This window comes from Exophiala oligosperma, assembly GCF_000835515.1.
Source record: "Exophiala oligosperma strain CBS 72588 unplaced genomic scaffold supercont1.9, whole genome shotgun sequence".
NCBI lineage: Eukaryota > Fungi > Ascomycota > Eurotiomycetes > Chaetothyriales > Herpotrichiellaceae > Exophiala > Exophiala oligosperma.
The window spans coordinates 1,078,838-1,095,248 of record NW_015622826.1 but is presented as its reverse complement, the minus strand read 5'-3'; the positions used below and the strand labels follow the sequence as shown (position 1 = coordinate 1,095,248).

General features: G+C 51.6%; 4 protein-coding genes across 4 annotated transcripts; 3 read left to right on the top strand and 1 right to left on the bottom strand.

The window, feature by feature from the left end:
• Positions 1 to 444: 444 nt before the first annotated feature.
• PV06_08968 (uncharacterized protein) lies at positions 445 to 3,805 on the top strand. The gene is made up of 3 exons (XM_016410361.1): positions 445 to 468; positions 521 to 1,366; positions 1,450 to 3,805. Exons 2-3 carry the CDS (start codon positions 537 to 539, stop codon positions 3,305 to 3,307), a joined length of 2,688 nt encoding a protein of 895 aa, XP_016259383.1. The 5' UTR covers positions 445 to 468; positions 521 to 536; the 3' UTR covers positions 3,308 to 3,805.
• Positions 3,806 to 5,449: 1,644 nt separating this feature from the next.
• Positions 5,450 to 6,717, top strand: PV06_08967 (uncharacterized protein; the record flags this gene model as incomplete). Its single annotated transcript, XM_016410360.1, has 4 exons — positions 5,450 to 5,535; positions 5,604 to 5,861; positions 5,922 to 6,252; positions 6,313 to 6,717. The coding sequence occupies 4 exons, from the start codon at positions 5,450 to 5,452 to the stop codon at positions 6,715 to 6,717; spliced, it is 1,080 nt and encodes a 359-aa protein (XP_016259382.1).
• Positions 6,718 to 7,186: 469 nt separating this feature from the next.
• On the top strand, positions 7,187 to 9,549 carry PV06_08966 (uncharacterized protein). The gene is made up of 2 exons (XM_016410359.1): positions 7,187 to 7,566; positions 7,746 to 9,549. Exons 1-2 carry the CDS (start codon positions 7,335 to 7,337, stop codon positions 9,152 to 9,154), a joined length of 1,641 nt encoding a protein of 546 aa, XP_016259381.1. The 5' UTR covers positions 7,187 to 7,334; the 3' UTR covers positions 9,155 to 9,549.
• On the bottom strand, positions 9,281 to 16,179 carry PV06_08965 (DNA polymerase epsilon catalytic subunit A; the record flags this gene model as incomplete). Its single annotated transcript, XM_016410358.1, has 1 exon — positions 9,281 to 16,179. The coding sequence occupies one exon, from the start codon at positions 16,177 to 16,179 to the stop codon at positions 9,475 to 9,477; it is 6,705 nt and encodes a 2,234-aa protein (XP_016259380.1). The 3' UTR covers positions 9,281 to 9,474.
• Positions 16,180 to 16,411: the final 232 nt, after the last annotated feature.

Below are 16,411 nucleotides of genomic sequence, written 5' to 3'. Positions count from 1 at the left end.
CTACTCGGTGCAATAATAATAAAATATTGCTGGTCCTTCTGGAAGTATTTGATCATTCGGCGCTTGGGTGGGCGGTCATCACAGACACATGCATATCTGAGGCATGTAATTTCGAAAAGCAGTATTCCCCGGCGTCTCGACTCTAACAGTACATTTTCTCGACACGACCATTCGACATCGACACCTCGACGTCTGCTGTACCACCGACAAGAGTGACACCCGTTGTTGAAATTGAAACCAAGCTCGGGAATTGTTCAACACAGTAACACACGCCGGGAATCGTTTTGTGGCAATGCCGCAAGTTTCTCCTTGTCCACATAGCAGCGACACAGTCCAGACCTACGACTACTGAAGCCGACATTTGGCGTCAAAGGAAGGGAGAGAAGGACGTCGGCATTTCCGACGAAATCGCTTGGTTCTCTTCCTTTCTTCAAGTCTGGTAGACTCGAACGGGCTGAGTGACTCGAAGTATTTTTACTTGTTCTCAAACATTGGGAGTTACAATCCTAATGCATGACAGGGAGCATAACGAGTCCATGGCAACGAGTATCGTGCTACCTTCTGACCTGCACATGAGGCGGTGGCACGAAACCCAACAACAACAACTCTCCCAACAACCCTGTCCCACCTCGTCGTCATTCTCGTCCAGCAGTCCCCCGTCCAATCTGACGTCGAGCGCACAACCGCCACCACCATCTATGGCCACGGGCGATGCACCGTCGCACAGGCCTCGTCTTCCGTCATTTGGGGACTTCCTCTCCGGGGCCTCGCACAACAATCTCGGGCCCTTCCAGCCTGCCCAGCCCTCGCCTTATCATGCTCCGAGCAGCTCGATCCGCGGAGACGGGCCCCCTCCCGCCAACGGCACGGGGGTCCAACACCACGTTGCTCAACACAATGCCTACGGCCCCATGTCGGAGAGGACTTCGATGCAGACGCCCGGCCTCCCTGGTCCTTACCACCAGCTTCCTCAGGTAAACAGACCCGATGCAAATCCAGCACAATACTGGGGCTATCCCCAGTCGTCCTCTCTCGCGCATGACAATCGTGGTGCACCCTTCCCGTCACCCGGCATCGGATCGCCTGGCCCCTCGATCGACCATGGCTACGGCCGAACGGTGATGAGAGAGGAGGTGCTACCCGGCAAAGGGCCGTGTTACATCTACGACGACGGCACGTTTTGTCAAAAGATGATCAACGGCGACACGGTCAATCCGAAATGGGGCACCACCAAGGCGGGCAAGCCTCGAAAACGGCTGGGCCAGGCCTGCAACACATGCAGGGAGAAGAAGATAAAGTGCGACCCCGGCGTGCCCAAGTGCGCCCAGTGCCAGAAGTTTGGCCGTGATTGCAGATTCGACACGACGTGAGTAAATAATAGTGCTGTATTCGTTGGTTCGTCCGCCCGAGGACATGTGCTAATTTTTACTTTTTCTCCGTCTACCGCAGACCACGCACGTCCTCTTCGAGACAAGCCGGGACCGGTTCGAATTCCTCGACATATTCACCTTCTCGTTCGTCGCCGCCTGAAGTGCAGCAAGACGCGCAATCGTTTCGGAGGGAATCGAACGCATCCACAGACTGGGCTGGCGTCGGCCTGAAGAATGTGCGCAGGTCCTCAATGGCACTCGAGAGCCTCTTATCCCCTGCCACCGAAGACGGAGTGGCCGCAGACGACGATTCCTCGGAGATCCTTCCCCCGGCAAAACGCGCCCGCATCTCGATGTCTCCTCGACCCGGCTCAGAACCCGAGAGCCTGAGCATGGGGACACTGATGAGCACAATCGTTTCCCCGACCACCGTGTCCAGATTTTCCAGCGCCACGGACCCGACTGAAATCGACCGTAGCCTGACCTTGCACTACGTGGCCAAGTACTTTGCCTACGTTGAAAGTGCCACGTACGGCACCCTCCCCACCAAGGACTTTACGCGATGGGTCAAGGAGTGCCCCAGCAAGTCCGGCGCGGACCGCATGTTGCTCTATGCCATGATGGCCATGGGGTCCGTATTTGTGCGGCGTCCCGAGGCCGAATCCCATCGCGTCATCTTCGCAAAGATCGCCGAGGAAGCATCGCGCAACAACGCCGACGAGCTCACGCTGCAGCTGCTGCAGACTCGGCTCATCCTGGCCCTGTTGGCCTTTTCCCAGGGCCAGTACAACAAGGCGTGGGACCTGTGCGGTTCGGCCCTGCGGACCGCTTTTGGCCTCAAGTACAACACAGAGGTCGGGGTGCGTGCCGTCGCGGAGACGGGCGCGACCGAGTTTGGACTCGACTACGACACGCTGGTGGAATGCAGGAGACGGACCTTCTGGTCCGCGTACGTCATGGATTGTTTCGACGGGTGTTGTTCAGCCACGATCGCTCACCTGTTCCGATCCCAATGCCACATACGGCTGCCGTGTGGGAGAACTGCGTACGAGGCCGGTAACATCCTAGCCACACCTTTCGAGCTCGGTGGTTGTGGTGGAAATAACGTTCAACATCAACAGCAGCAGCAGCAGCACGGCGCCGGCGATGTGTCTCGCGTGGGACTTTTGGGGTACCTGGTCGAGATCGCCACCATCTTCCACGACGTGGTGGACAAGACCAGCCGCCTCAGTCCCGACAACCCGGAGAGATACGCCGCAGAAATGGAACACTTTTACCACCACACCAAGGCCCGGCTGTGCGCGTGGGAGGATCAAGTGCGGACCATGTCTCAGGGAAGTCGCAACGGCGACGAGGTGGTGGACTCGGTCCACGGTCTGCACATCATGTACCACTACACGGCCATCACGCTGCACCGATACGTGCACCACGCGGCGCTCGAGCCCAAGGCTGTGACGGAGCGCATCACGGCGTGCCACGACCACGCCGAGGCCATGCTGAGGACGGTGCAGCGGCTCAGCAACCACGAGGAGCGCGACCCCTATTTCCGATTCGCCACGACCAGCCCGTTCAACGGCTTCGCCATCACCGCCGCCCTGGACGTCATCACGGCGGCAGGCACGCTTTCGGACCTGATGGACTCCCAGAGCAGGACCATGTCGCTCGTGTCCAGCGGGCTGGAGGCGCTGGAGAGCCTGGTCGGGTTCTGGCACAGTGCCCATCGACAGCGGGAAATGGTCAAGAAGCGGCTGGGGACGTTGATGTCGGCCATGAAAATGGCCTCGCACATGGCCGGGGCGTACTACTTTGGCGAGTCCATGGAGAGCCCCTTTAGGCCGGAACAGGATGTGGTGTACGGGGTCGGACGTGAGCGGTACTTCCAGGCTTGGGGATGGTCGGGTAGATTTAACGAGAGTGATTTCCATCGGCTGGATTGAATTCCTGGGGAGACAGCGCTCAACAGTGCGCACTTTGAGAGAGACAGAGAGAGACAGACCCCAAAATTTTCCTCGGTAAGCAGAAAAACGACGACACACACACTCTCCGGGAAGGATGACGAGAAAGAAAATTTTCATATGATGATGAATTAATTCAACGGCCGTGGGAGGATGATGACGAAGTGAGTTTCTGTTTGGTTTTTGTGTTATTGCATGAGGAGGCGAGGGCATGTTCAGTTGGAACTTGAGAACAAAGGAAAAACGGTACAGATGATACCCCCAGTTTTCTTTTTACCTCAGGTACCAGCACGCAACACAGTACAGCACAGCACGGCACGGCACGGAATCATGGCGGCCAAATGAATGTTTTCTTTAGCAAGGTCAGGCATGATTGATTTGATGGGAGGGGAAAGATGAGATGTAAGAGCGTTGTTAAAAAATGCATCTCGTATTCGTACAGGGCCTCGTTGAGGTTTTCTTTTTTGACCGTGGTCCAGGTATTTACTGAATACCAAGTACAGTATGTAGAAGGCTCCTCAGGAACGTAACCTCTATTAGGTAGATATCGATGGGTAAGGTAGCTTAGGGACTCTTTAGGTATGTAATTTAATTCTAGGGATGCAGTTGAACATGTCATTGACAATATTAATAGGTACTGGCACGGAAACTCAGCCTGGTGAAGCCTGATGGGGAACACCAAACACCCCCCCTTCCCCCTTCGGCCTCTTCCCCCACTGGTGGCCCCCGAAATGAGCCCACCCGAGGCCCATCATGCTTATCCCACACCCCTCCCTGTTGTTAAAGGGTCCGTGCTTGGGGCCTGCTGCGGGGGGTGCACGTTATTGCCTAGAGTTACGGAGTACCTGATGGAGTTCTGTAGACTTGTGGTGGGCACTACCAAACTACCTAACTACAAGTAGATACGTGGCACCTACTGTAGACAACCAAGTTCTTTAGGCACTTAGGCCCGGAGCAGGTAGGGAGTTTGTTACTGTAGGTGGCTATAGTTGGGTTTTTAGACATCCTTTGGAAAGCGAGGGTGGGTTGACTAAGGTAACTAGGTCATTTACATAACCCTGCTGTACTCCGTACAGTACCTGACTACCCTTACCCTGGTGTACGGAGTACTGCCCCTCGTACAGTAGTATTTTACAGTAGTACTTATTGAAGTTGGCGTGGGACACTGGGCATGGATTGGATGAATGGACGTGGGTTGAGATCATCTCAGATCGTCCGGCAGTTGTTCAAGGCAAATCGATCAATCAATCTCACCCAAACGCACCTTTGACGACAAAATCATGGGGAACTACGGAGTACTTACAGTACTGAACTCCAGGTACTCCCTACTTTTATCATCATACAAACATTGTACAGTAAATAGGCCCGGAACGACTCGAAAAGGACGGGACGGAACTACCCATTTATCCGTTGCTTCTTTGCTTCTTTTTTTTCCAGTCTCCTTTTTCTTCCTTTCGATATGTACACAACACAGTCAACCACCAAACAAACAACTCGACTTACCGGCCATCTCGTCATGCTCTTTGGTCCTGACCTTGTCATCGTCGCTACTGTTCTAGAAACATGTTGAATTTCGTATGACATTCGACTTCTTGTTGTGTGTTATTCAATAGTTGTCACACGGTTGCCATTTCAATCAACATCATTTACGTCGTACTGATGATGTCTCTTTGTGAGAGAGCGATGAACTTGCCTACCTACCTGGATATGAATCTCAAAGCCATCAAATGATTCTTCTCAAACACCTCCCCACAGGAGTGTCGATGCGTGTCATTGACGAGTGGCCTCTCAAGGTAGGCGTGCGGTACACTGGAAGAACAAGTTCCATTCAGCTATCATCTGTGAAATATCTATCTTCTTCTCCTGGAACGACCAAGATGATCAGGGTCTTGAGACTGTCACTTCGGCTCTCCCTTCCGTGCATACAAAACAACGCAGAGCCTCGTATGTCATACAACGCCTCCGTCATCTTGCAGCTTCCTCTGTACACAATTTCTCTCTTCTTCTGATCCATTTTTCAGATTGTCTTTTCCGTTTGAATGTCGTTCTTTCTAGAGTAGAAGATCCGGCACCTCGATTTCAATTCATGGTCAATATCACATCCGTCTTGACCACATCGACAACATGAATCCCCATCAATTCCAGATAGATGAACCCCTCCAATGTAAGCACCTGGCTCAGCCGTCCATTCCGCAATTTGTCGTCTCATGGTACGTTGCTGTCTTCGTTCGTTTGAGTTAACTCTACGACAATCACCATGACTGACACCACACCGCAGCTCATTAATGGGCTGGCTACTCATCTGTTACCTTCCACAATGGGCCCGTATAGTCTCCCGCAGGTCGGCAGAAGGCTTGTCAACCTATTACATCCTTCTATGGTCCCTCTCCGGGGTTTGTGCAGTGGGCAACATCATGATGCTACCGTCCAGTGCCGTTGAAATGGGTTGTTGCAGGACCAGTTCCCGCTTCGCTTGTATCAGTGGCCTTCTCGGCATGCTTCAAGTCATCTTCGGCATCGCCTGTTTTTGGGTTGTGTGAGAAAGATCCCACCACTTGCATCGGCATCTCTCTTGGCTGACAAGTCTTTTGAACAGCCTCTTCAAGTACGTTTATTACTCCGAGGAAGAAGCCGAAGCAGAGATCCAAGGACGCCGTGCATCCATCTCCGGTCCAGATCGAACGTTCCGCCGAGCAAAACGAGCGATCGCAGTCCTCCTCGCAGCATGCAGCTTCGCCATGACAATTCTCTTGATCTCGGCCATGATCCTGCATCGCTTTCCGTGGGTTGCACAGACGTGGGCTAATATCTTGGGTAATGCCGTGGCTTGCTTTGCATGTGTCCAGTGGGTACCACAGGTCCGAACAACATGGCATCTGGAGCATCTCGGAAGTCTCAGTCCGACGTCTCTTTGTCTGATGGCTCCGGTATGTTGTGACACACAACCCCTAGCAAAACTTTCCACCATTCATTGACACCTTTGACAGTACAAGTGGATCTTTGGAATCAACATAATGATTCGGGTCGGGCTCAAGGACTGGAGTGCCTGGATTGTATATGTCTTGGTGGGGACTATGCAAATCGTTCTCATCGTGATGGCTATTTGTTTCGCGGTCAGAGATCGCAAGTTGGCCAAAGAGGGTAAACAGCATTGTTCAGCGGCCCCCGAGTTTGAAGGTTGGAACACTGTGACCACCTGGACATCTCGTTCTCGTCAAACATCGATCCTGTCGCATACGGCATCTAATATCGCCCCCGACGAACGCAGTCCTCTTATTCGAAATCAACCAAGTCCTCACAAGAGCTCATCTAAGCAAGTCAGCCATCATTCACAACGACGTGAGTGTCGCGATGACGACTCGGTCAATAGCTTCAAAGCAGACATGGCGTAGAAGGGTTCATGACGTTCAGTATGAGTAAGCTGTTGTTACACAACTTGTCGGGTCAAGACTCCTCGGATATGAGAAGAAACGTGTCGGTCATGGTGCCATTCGGAAGTGGCTGACTATGAGATATGCAAGGAAAACCAAGTAACCAACCAGCAATCTGGTGGTGAGATATATTCGTACGCTACTATGTTTTTGATGTTTGTGTGCCAGTGCATACCGTGGACGCTTCAAGCAATTCTACGTCGATACAAGTACTGGTACTACCAATGATGTCAAAGTCATGATCCTCTTCAATCATGTCCCTCTCAACACTCGTCATGGCAATATGATCGTCGTCGTTGGGAATATTCATACGCCCTTTGACTATCTCCCCCGATGCCCCCGATGTCGCGTGCCCAATTGCCGCAACCGGATAAATATTGACCAATGATGTAACATCCCATCAACCGTGGATACTGAACATTTTGATCGTGTCACGGATACAATTACAAGTATTTGACTCGTTTTACTGTTATCTGCCTGTGGGAAGGTGTGTGTATCATAAATATCACCTGTAAGGCTCAATGTCTTGACCTTTCGGGCATATCACAGAACATCAAGTGCGTGTGTACACCGCAACCATGGCACCTTCAAACTCGATCGACCTCCGCCAGCAACCGCCTTCGTCCTCCCCCATACCGACAGGCATCATCGAAGCAGGAACGACGAGTCAGAATGCCGACAACGAGGAGGTCGTTGCAATTGAGGACCGGGACATCGATACACCTCCACCCCCACCGTCCACAAGATTGTCCAACGGGGGTAAAGCGAGGGTGATTGCTGGGAATGCTCTTCTTCAACTTCCAATATGGGGTGAGTTTTTCCCCTCTAATCACCCAGCGACAACCAGGTCTTGCATTTTGATCCATGTTTTTGTTCAATACGTGTCCTCGACCGTCTCGAGACCTCAGAGTGCATGGGGGGTCAACCTTGAGAGACACATTTTACCAGAGATGAGCCCGACTCTGACTCTGCCGTCTGGCGAGAATTAGGCTTCCCAATGACCTACGGTTTATTCCAAGACTTTTACACCTCCTCCTGGCCACTTTCCGGGTCACCCTCGGGCACGGGGGTGATAGGTACGACGTCCAACGGTATCATCTACCTCTGCATGCCATTTTTGTTCGCGGGACTCAGTCGAAGATGGGCGCACTTGCGACGCGCCGTGTCTTACCTCGGGGTCGCCCTCACGACGCTCAGTTTCATCCTGTCCTCGTTCAGCACGCGGTCGTGGCACCTCGTGGCCACGCAGGGGGTCCTGGCCGCCCTCGGGTCCGCGCTGTTGTACAGTCCCACGACCCTGTCCCTGGGCGAAAGTTTCACCATCGACAACCGAGCTCTCGCCTACGGGGTCATCTTTTCGTCCAAAAACGTCGTGGGCTCGACCTGTCCGTTCCTCCTGCGTGGATTGCTCGACTCGTACGGGTTCCGAAACACCATGCGGATCTGGACGGCCATCATCACCTGTACGAGCGTGGTCGCGATGTTCTTGTTGCCTCCCGACACCGCCGCGTCGGGGATTCATTCTCGTCAACACACCTCCCGTCTCCAGACCCGAGAAGACGAAGATGAAGAAGAAGAAGGTGAAGATTCTCACGGTACGAGTGGTGGTGGTCGTCGTCGTTCAGCGACACAAGCTCGTCATCATCGACCCCGCCGCACGGCGTGGCACTTTCTCACCTACCGGACGTTCCACATTTACGTCGTCGCCACGGTCCTCCAGTCTTCTGGTTACGGCATCCCCCAGACCTATGTCAACAGTTACGCCCACGAGGAAGCCCGACTCTCCACGACCTCGGCCACGTTGTTGCTCACCCTGTTCAACATTCCCGGTATCCTGTCGAGTTCCTTTTTCGGCTATCTGAGCGACAACCGGTTCTGCCCGCTGTCCGCGACCACCACGACGGCCCTGTCCAGCGTCACCTCGGCCCTGAGCGTCTGGTTGCTCTGGGGCCTGGCGGCTCGGCGTGGGTCGATGACCGCCCTGGCCCTCTTCAGCGTGGTGTTTGGCTTCTTCGCCAGCGGGTACAGCTCCACCTTCGGCGGCGTCTGCAAGCAGCTCGAGAGGGAGGCGGCCGCCCGGAACCAGGCCCTTGACTCCGGCGTCGTCTTTGGCATGCTCAACGGGGCCCGCGGCGTGGGCTACGTCGTTGGCGGTGTCGCCGGCGTCGGCCTCCTGAAGGCCGGGGAGAAACTCGTCGCCGCCGCCGGCGAAAGCAGCGGAGGAGGAGGAGGAGGACTGGGCGTCGCGGCCTACGGCACCGAGTACGGTCCCTTGATCGTCTTTACCGGCCTCACCATGGCCTTTGGGGGTTGGAGTGTCGCCTGGAAACTTTTCCACAGCGTCAACAAAAGGCTGTCGTCGTCGTCGTCATCGTCTTCGCCATGTATGAGAATATAAGACTTGAAAGAAAGGAACGGCTTCGCTGTCATTTGCAGATAAACAATCAAGGTTGCATACCCTGGGTGCAACGTATTAGAAGTACATGAATGACAATGCAGACATGTCGGCTTTATGACGAGGAGTATTTCCATGAGATTCTTCATCATCTTGAAATAGTATGAAATCAAAGCAACAACCCCAAACGCAAGGACTTGTACTCGTATATACATAGACACGTACACATCCACAGAGTACTCCACAACACGCACAAACACCATACACATCATCAAATCCAAAAAAACCTTTCATACCTCGTCACGGTGAGTCAGTTGTTGTCACTACGACATCAAACACATCGCCTTGACTCCTTCGACCACACTAGCCAACATTCTCAACCCGTACGCCGAACTCACCCGCTCCAAAACATTCACCTTCTTCCTGATTTCCCTTCGGTCCAAAACACCCACCCACTCCCCCCCACACGCACAGTGGTCGCTGAAGACGGCGTCGTCGCCTTGCAGCGTGCCACACTTTTTACACTTGAGATCCTGCACCTGCCAACCCAGCAAACTCGCCTGGACGCGAGCGATCAACGTCTCCTCGAGCGCGATCTTGCTAAACTCACTCTGGCAAGCGAGGCAGGTCCACGGTCTGTTGGCGCCGGCCTGCTCGTCAGGCAACACGTCCTCGTCGCGGCAAAGATCCAAGTCTCGCGTCATCGTACACGTGTCACAGACCAGATTGTCGAATCGCAGACTGGCACTGGGGTTCTCGAAGCGTGCTTCCTGTCCGAACTCGCGGACGTCAAAGAGCGTGAGGAGCTCCTTTCGCAACAACCGTGCTTCGAGCTGGAGTGGCTTGGACAACGATACAATCTGCATGAGTGACTTGACGAGCTCGAGCACGGGATCCCGAGGGTGTCGTGCGTCTGTAGATTCGAGTGTGCCGCCTGGCAAGTTGGGGAATGACCAGTCGCTTGCGAGTTCTGGGTGCAAGAGTTCTTCACGTTGTCGTCGGATCAGGGCATTGATTTGTTTCTTCAAAGGCTTGGAAAAGTCATCCTGTAGTACTGTCGTGACTTCGGTGCTCGTTGGATCCTCGGTCAGACTGATGAACGCGGAAGGTAGTTGGGTCGCTCGGGGAGTGGATGAATCGCCAGACTCGATCGTAGGTCGTTTCAAATTTTGCATCACTTCGATGAAGGTAATGACCCAATCCTCAAACACAGGTTGTAGCGAGAGCGGGAGAAACTGTGAGAGTTGCCAGTGGACGACGGTTTCAAGGTTCGACGTGTTCGTCTGCTCTGTGATTGCCGAAGTACCCTTGCCTCCATAGTTGTACGCGTCGTACCAGACAAGGACGTCCCAGTAATCCTTGACTCCGAGCCCAAGGAAATGGAATAGTGGCTTCTGCTTGATCGATTTCAGGATGTACTGAGAATAAGCGTACGCGTTCTCAACCTCCTGTTTCGACGTTTGCAAAAGGAGTCTCGTGGGACTCGCAAACACAACATGCGAGCCTACGCGGCGGAAGTCTGTGATGAGCTGCTGCATAGCCTTCTTCGACATCATTTGCACATAGTAGTGCAAATGACGGTCGTACAAACATGAAGCAGGGGCCTCGACCCAGCGTACCAGGTGTTGGACCATGACATCTGCAAGTCTATTGCCCTGGCACGCTTCGGCCCACCATGATTTGACCATGTCTCGAAGCACATCCAAAGCAGCTTGGGCGAACCCACCATTGGACCTTGAGATGCCACCACCAGAGAGTTCATCATCAGCGGCAGGATTGAAAGCAACCGAATCTGCCGACCCTTCAAGATCATTGATGATCGACGACGTCAACAGTGTATTGATTGCCAAATTCTGAACAGACACATCCACACAGACCGAAGTATAGGCCCCTGGATTATTAATCGAAGGCATTTCGACCACTTCGGTCAATGGCCCAATGATATCGTCACGCTCATGGCCAGCGTGATCCGGACGTGGCTGTTCTGACCACCATAAGACGACGTTGCTTCTCTTAAGCCGGCGCGCATAAGCCAAGTCGATCAAGAAACGTGGATCGTCCTTCTCCAGGTTGCACAAAGGCACGTCTCCATACCGTGCCAGCTCAGTCAAATGTGCCAACCATCCTGCAGCACTCAGGTAATGTGAAATAAGCTGCTTGAATGCATGAGCTTGCCAGCCAAGAGGAGGGAGGTCAACATCTGCATGCTCGCTGGGTAAAGATAATATGGGATAGTCTCGCACTATACGAATGTCATGCGACAACTGTTTGCTCGAAGTGGACTGCATCAAAATCACGGTTGGCTTCGACTCTTCCGACCGCCATTTCTTGAGAATCTCGCCCAGTTCTAGATGAGCTTTTCGTCTGGTGGTCACTTGCGACACTTTGAAATGTAGACTAGCCTGGTATTCGAGAACACTGTCCACCAAAGCCTCTTCTGCAGTCTTTTGCCGGTACTGCTCTGCATAAATCTTGTCAGCGTTCGGAAGTTGAGCATCACGTGTTCGGCTCAGAATGATAATGTGCGCTTCCGATCTGGATGATGAGAACAACGCAAAGACGGTTCTATCTCCTGACGTGATGTGATAGAAGTAGACATAGCCAAACGCACTGAGATCTTCCAGATAAGTCGAATGTGAATTGCTTCTCAGGAGTGATGAAAGATCAAAGCCTTGTTCCAGGCCTTTGCCGAGGACGCCTTTTTGGCTCTCGTCGAAAGAGCACATGTTGCCTAACTTGAGCATAGCACGCATGAAAAGAGGCAGTTGTCGTTCGTAGACACCTTCGACGCTCGGGTGGTTACACAGCAATGAGACAGATTCAGCTTCCCGCAAGTAGGTGTCTTCAGACATGCTCAACTGAAACAGGTGAATTGAAGGGTGGCCATTTGGCAAGGCATGATTGACTTTCTCCACCTCACACCCTGGAATCTCGACGTTAGGTAACTCCTCGCCCTTCAGATTAAGATACAAGGTTCGTTGGACCTTTATATCCAAGGGATGGATTTTCTTCCCAATCAAAACAAATGCCTTGACCTCTCCAGGCGATTCACCTTGTCGAAGTTGGAGTATTTGCCAGGTATTGATGTAGAGCATCTCTGCTTGATTCCGGAAAAAGCTGCCGATTGAATCCATTGCAGAGTTTGGTTTTTCACCAAACAGCTGACGCCTTCTGGCTCTTGCTTGCTTCTGGATCTTCCATTTCTGTTTTTGATGTTGTAGCCAGCCACTGTAGTCCTCATCCGCAGCAGGGGCATCCGCCGGTAGGGTTGCATATGGATCAATAACAGTCTGATTGGTAGTATCTGGGGATTTTCGCTTCGACTGTTTGGTGAGTTGTACTGGTGTCTTGAATTCTGCATCTAGTGCATCCTCAATATCACCTGTTGGTGGAAGACGATGGTCGAGAAGATTCACCGATCTCTCCCCAAGAGGTTTCTTTTCGAAGAGGTCACTCATCTTCTTCTGTTTGAATTTATCATCCTTGGCTGTGATACGCTTCTGCAGCCATTCAGGATGAGCAACCCGAGGCACAGGGTTTCTTATCTTTTGAAGAGCTGCTGGGATAGAGATGAGCTTTTGGATGACAGAACCTAAGCGCTCGAGATAGTAGTCCCAATCAATGACTGTTCGAGGATCCATATCTCCCGGGTCCTCTTTGAGCCATTTTCGCAAGAAAAATCTCTTTACGTTTTCATCTGCTGAGAAAATAGCGACAGGAATGGCTCTCTCAGTCACGGGGGTGTTTCTCGGCTTCGCTGAAATAATGTATTTACAGTTCAGCCCTTTATCCTTGATCATTTGTTCACCCAAGAACTCAGCCAGGCGTTTCGCAGTAGTGATTGAGGTAGACTTCTGAGCTCCATATTCCTCCAAGGTTTTGGTCATGCTCTTGTTTTCACAAATCAAGTCGATCAGCTCTTCGTCAGCAAGCGTCGATCCATGTTGGTGAAGCACGTCGAGCCATCGGTTTGCAACACGGGCAACAGCAGCGTATGTCTCTGCCAGCGTGGTGCCTTCCAGAAAGAACTTGAAGATTTGAGTCTGGAATATTTTGATGAGCTTCAATTCTCCTCTTCTCTTGACTTCAAACCCTTTTAGTTCAGCAAGACTGCCATCATGGTTGAACACGGCGTACCGCTTCTTCAAGTTCTTGTCTTCTTCTTTAGATGTGGGTAGGATCATGGCTTTATAAGGCCCGTCAACTTCGAAGAAGATCGAATTGTCGCTGTGGGTTTCGTATTTGAATATAGTCGGGTCTGTCAAGGTCTGGTATTGATGGTTTGTGTATGAAGCATGCACCAAATGGTTGAGCATCACACACGGGTACGACACGGCCATCTTCTTTCCATTCTTGAGAGTAAACACAACATTCTCTGGAAATGTAGCGGGAAGCATGCACCAGATACCATCAGTGTCCAATTCCAGCGGTCGACCAATACGTTCGACAAGTTCTCGAGCCATTTGGATAATGTGAGCACCCGTCAGGCAAGTGACGCCCGCCATCTCCAAAGAATACCATCTTGAACCCTTGCGCATCACGTAGCCATAGAAAGAGTTAAGAATGACCTTATGAGCCAGTTGCAGCGAGTCGAACAGCACGATCATCTTTTTGGCCTCCTCTATCTCCGTCGCAGAAGCCCCGGACGATTTCAAGGCTTCCGTTTTTCCTTTCCAGACTTTCTGCTTTCCTTTGAAATCGTACCGGCGGTCTCGGAAGTCTCGCACTGTGTCCACGTAGAACGGATTCTCACGTTGGCAAATGATAGCTTCACGTTCAATCGTTTTGGAATCGTGAATCTTGTGGTAGATCTTCTTTGAATATTCTTGGAGTCTGTTTCGTACTGCCGACGCTTGCTCGTCCAAACTCAACTCCTGGAATGTTCTTCTCATCGATTTCGCATGTTTGCCTGGAAATGTCTCGTTGACCATGGCTCTTCGAATCATGTTGTATTCATCACGTTTCGTAGGCAAAAACTCGCCTCGCCATGCCCATGGTAATCGTCTGTCACAGGTTTTACCAGGTCGGTTGAAATCACAAGCCGCACAATCAGACTCGGATATCATCGAATCGGGTTGCAATCTGTTTGTGGTCATGATATTAGGATACATGGAAGCCACGTCCAGGTGATATATTAGCGGACGTTCGTTTCTGTGGGGTGTGGTCTTTAAACTGTTCAACTTTTCAGAAATTTGTGCTCGTACTTCATCGTAATTCGTAATGTCGTCAAGGTTCTTCTTCTCTTCGACCGTTATGCAAAACTTTAAAGCTGCATCGAGGTCTCGTAAAAGTTCGTCAATAGCTGCAGGATCAATAGCAAAGTTGACGGGAATATCTGCACGAAATACGCCCGCCTCAATACTCTCGACGTGCCCACCAACATAGGTCTCTGACTCGAGCAGGTGGCCTTCCCAGAATGCTTCTCTCGGTTCTTTATGCTTGTTCGGGAGGACGATGTTTTTATGGTATGCTTGAACCATAAGCAACATCTCGCAAAGAGTACCAGTTCCTTTCCGAAGAGTGTCGTCTGGATTGAGCGGAAGAATTGTGCAAAGTGAGAAGATAAAAGGGTGTACATATTTCATGTATAGGTAATAGGTCGCGACTGCATCGGAAACTGAGTATTCGGCCAGGATTTGCGGGTGTTCATTGGCATAAGGTGTCATCAACTCTGGGTCGAGCTCATCCGGGTCATAACCAAGTTTTGCAACGGTGACAGCTTTCAAACCTCGACTTCCTTGAGGTAGATAACTATCTCGATTGACCCAAGCGAAGCAATCCAAGTGTGCACAGTAGTCACTCTGGTAGATGTCTTCACTGTTCTTTCGGAAGCCAATCTCCGCATACATATCGATACCTAAAACACTGGCTCTCGCTTCCACGAAGGGCCAATCGAAGAAGTCACCGTTGTATGTTGCAATGACATTCGGTCGTGCCTCTTTGATGTGTGAGAAAAATCTCTCAATGAGTGCTCGTTCATTCGGTTCGTTGAAGATCATGAAAGGCCCTTCGTACTCTTCTTTCGGGGTGTAATCAAAGTCTGAAATGTCTTCCGAGACGATTTCTCTGTTCGTGATGAGGAAACCTTGACCATCGATCATGTATGAAATCATCATAATCTGGTCAATGAGGGAATCTGGGAATTTGAGCGGTAATTTTGTCGTTTCAATATCAAATGCAAGCACAACTGGATCCGCACGCTGCAAACGATCTTCCAGGCACGTCAGTTTGACCGAGCCGTGTTTCGCATCCACCGTATACCACTTTCCGAGTCGGATATCCTCATCAATCGTCACTCGAACATGATAAGGAACGTCGTATTCACGAATATCGACAATAAAGTCACTGGCTTCGGCGATCCCGTTGGTATGGATGTCGTTCAGCTGCTCCTCGTCGTAAACATCGAATCCAGCTGTCGCGCTGGCGACTTCCGCATAAGTATCCATGGCGTTGACCTTTTCTTTATTCTTCTCGGCGATGGGCAGGACTGACTTTCGCACCGCCAGCAGGTCTGTGACATTGGCGAAGTTCAACCGCAGGAATGTACGCTTATAGCCTAGGAGGTGGTTGGGCATCTTCAGATCCTCCTTGGTGACCCGAGCTACCGACTTGACAAGGCCTTCAAACATTCTCTTGCACCATTCTTCGACTTCTGCCTCTCTTCCTCGTTTCACAGCCAGTAAGAAATACGGGTCGTACTCGACAGTGGCCTTAAAGTTCTCCTCATCTTCACCAATAAAATAGAAGTCGACGCCAGCTCTGCCTCCTGGTACTTTCGGATCTTCAATGACCGTACTATGCATGTTGTATAGCCATCCTACTCTTCTCTTGCCCGAGTCATATCTAGGGAAGCCCATTGACTCGTCGATGCTGTTTGCCAGCCGAATTGCCTGGAACTTCTCATCTTGGGACGTTGCTTCTGTGTCGCGCAAAGATGCAGAGTCTATTGTTTTTGTTCGTTGATTTCGAGAGGAGGCTTTGGAAAATCTGACATTGGAGCCGTATCTGCTGGGTTTCCTGACAGGCATTGTAGGGAGACTCGAGATCAAGTGAAACGTATAGCGGTTGTTCTATGACATGTGTTGCGAGAGAAAGCTTTTTCTCATGCTGTCTGTGCTGAAGTACTTCGCCTCGAAATGCATATGTATGGTGATCGCTAAATGCGCAGTTGTCCAACGTTGATACGGAGTATGTGGACGAGGAATTGGACGTTTTGGGGGTCGCGTTCGAAAGACGCGTCGATCGCGTAAAGCATCCGCG

Bases quoted from the DNA above. Each gene is read 5' to 3' on its own strand.
- PV06_08966 (XM_016410359.1), top strand. From the start codon at position 7,335: ATGGCACCTTCAAACTCGATCGACCTCCGCCAGCAACCGCCTTCGTCC. The intron at 7,567-7,745 runs GTGAGTTTTTCC...GGCGAGAATTAG, and splicing joins TCTTCAACTTCCAATATGGG to GCTTCCCAATGACCTACGGT.
- PV06_08968 (XM_016410361.1), top strand. From the start codon at position 537: ATGGCAACGAGTATCGTGCTACCTTCTGACCTGCACATGAGGCGGTGG. The intron at 1,367-1,449 runs GTGAGTAAATAA...CGTCTACCGCAG, and splicing joins GATTGCAGATTCGACACGAC to ACCACGCACGTCCTCTTCGA.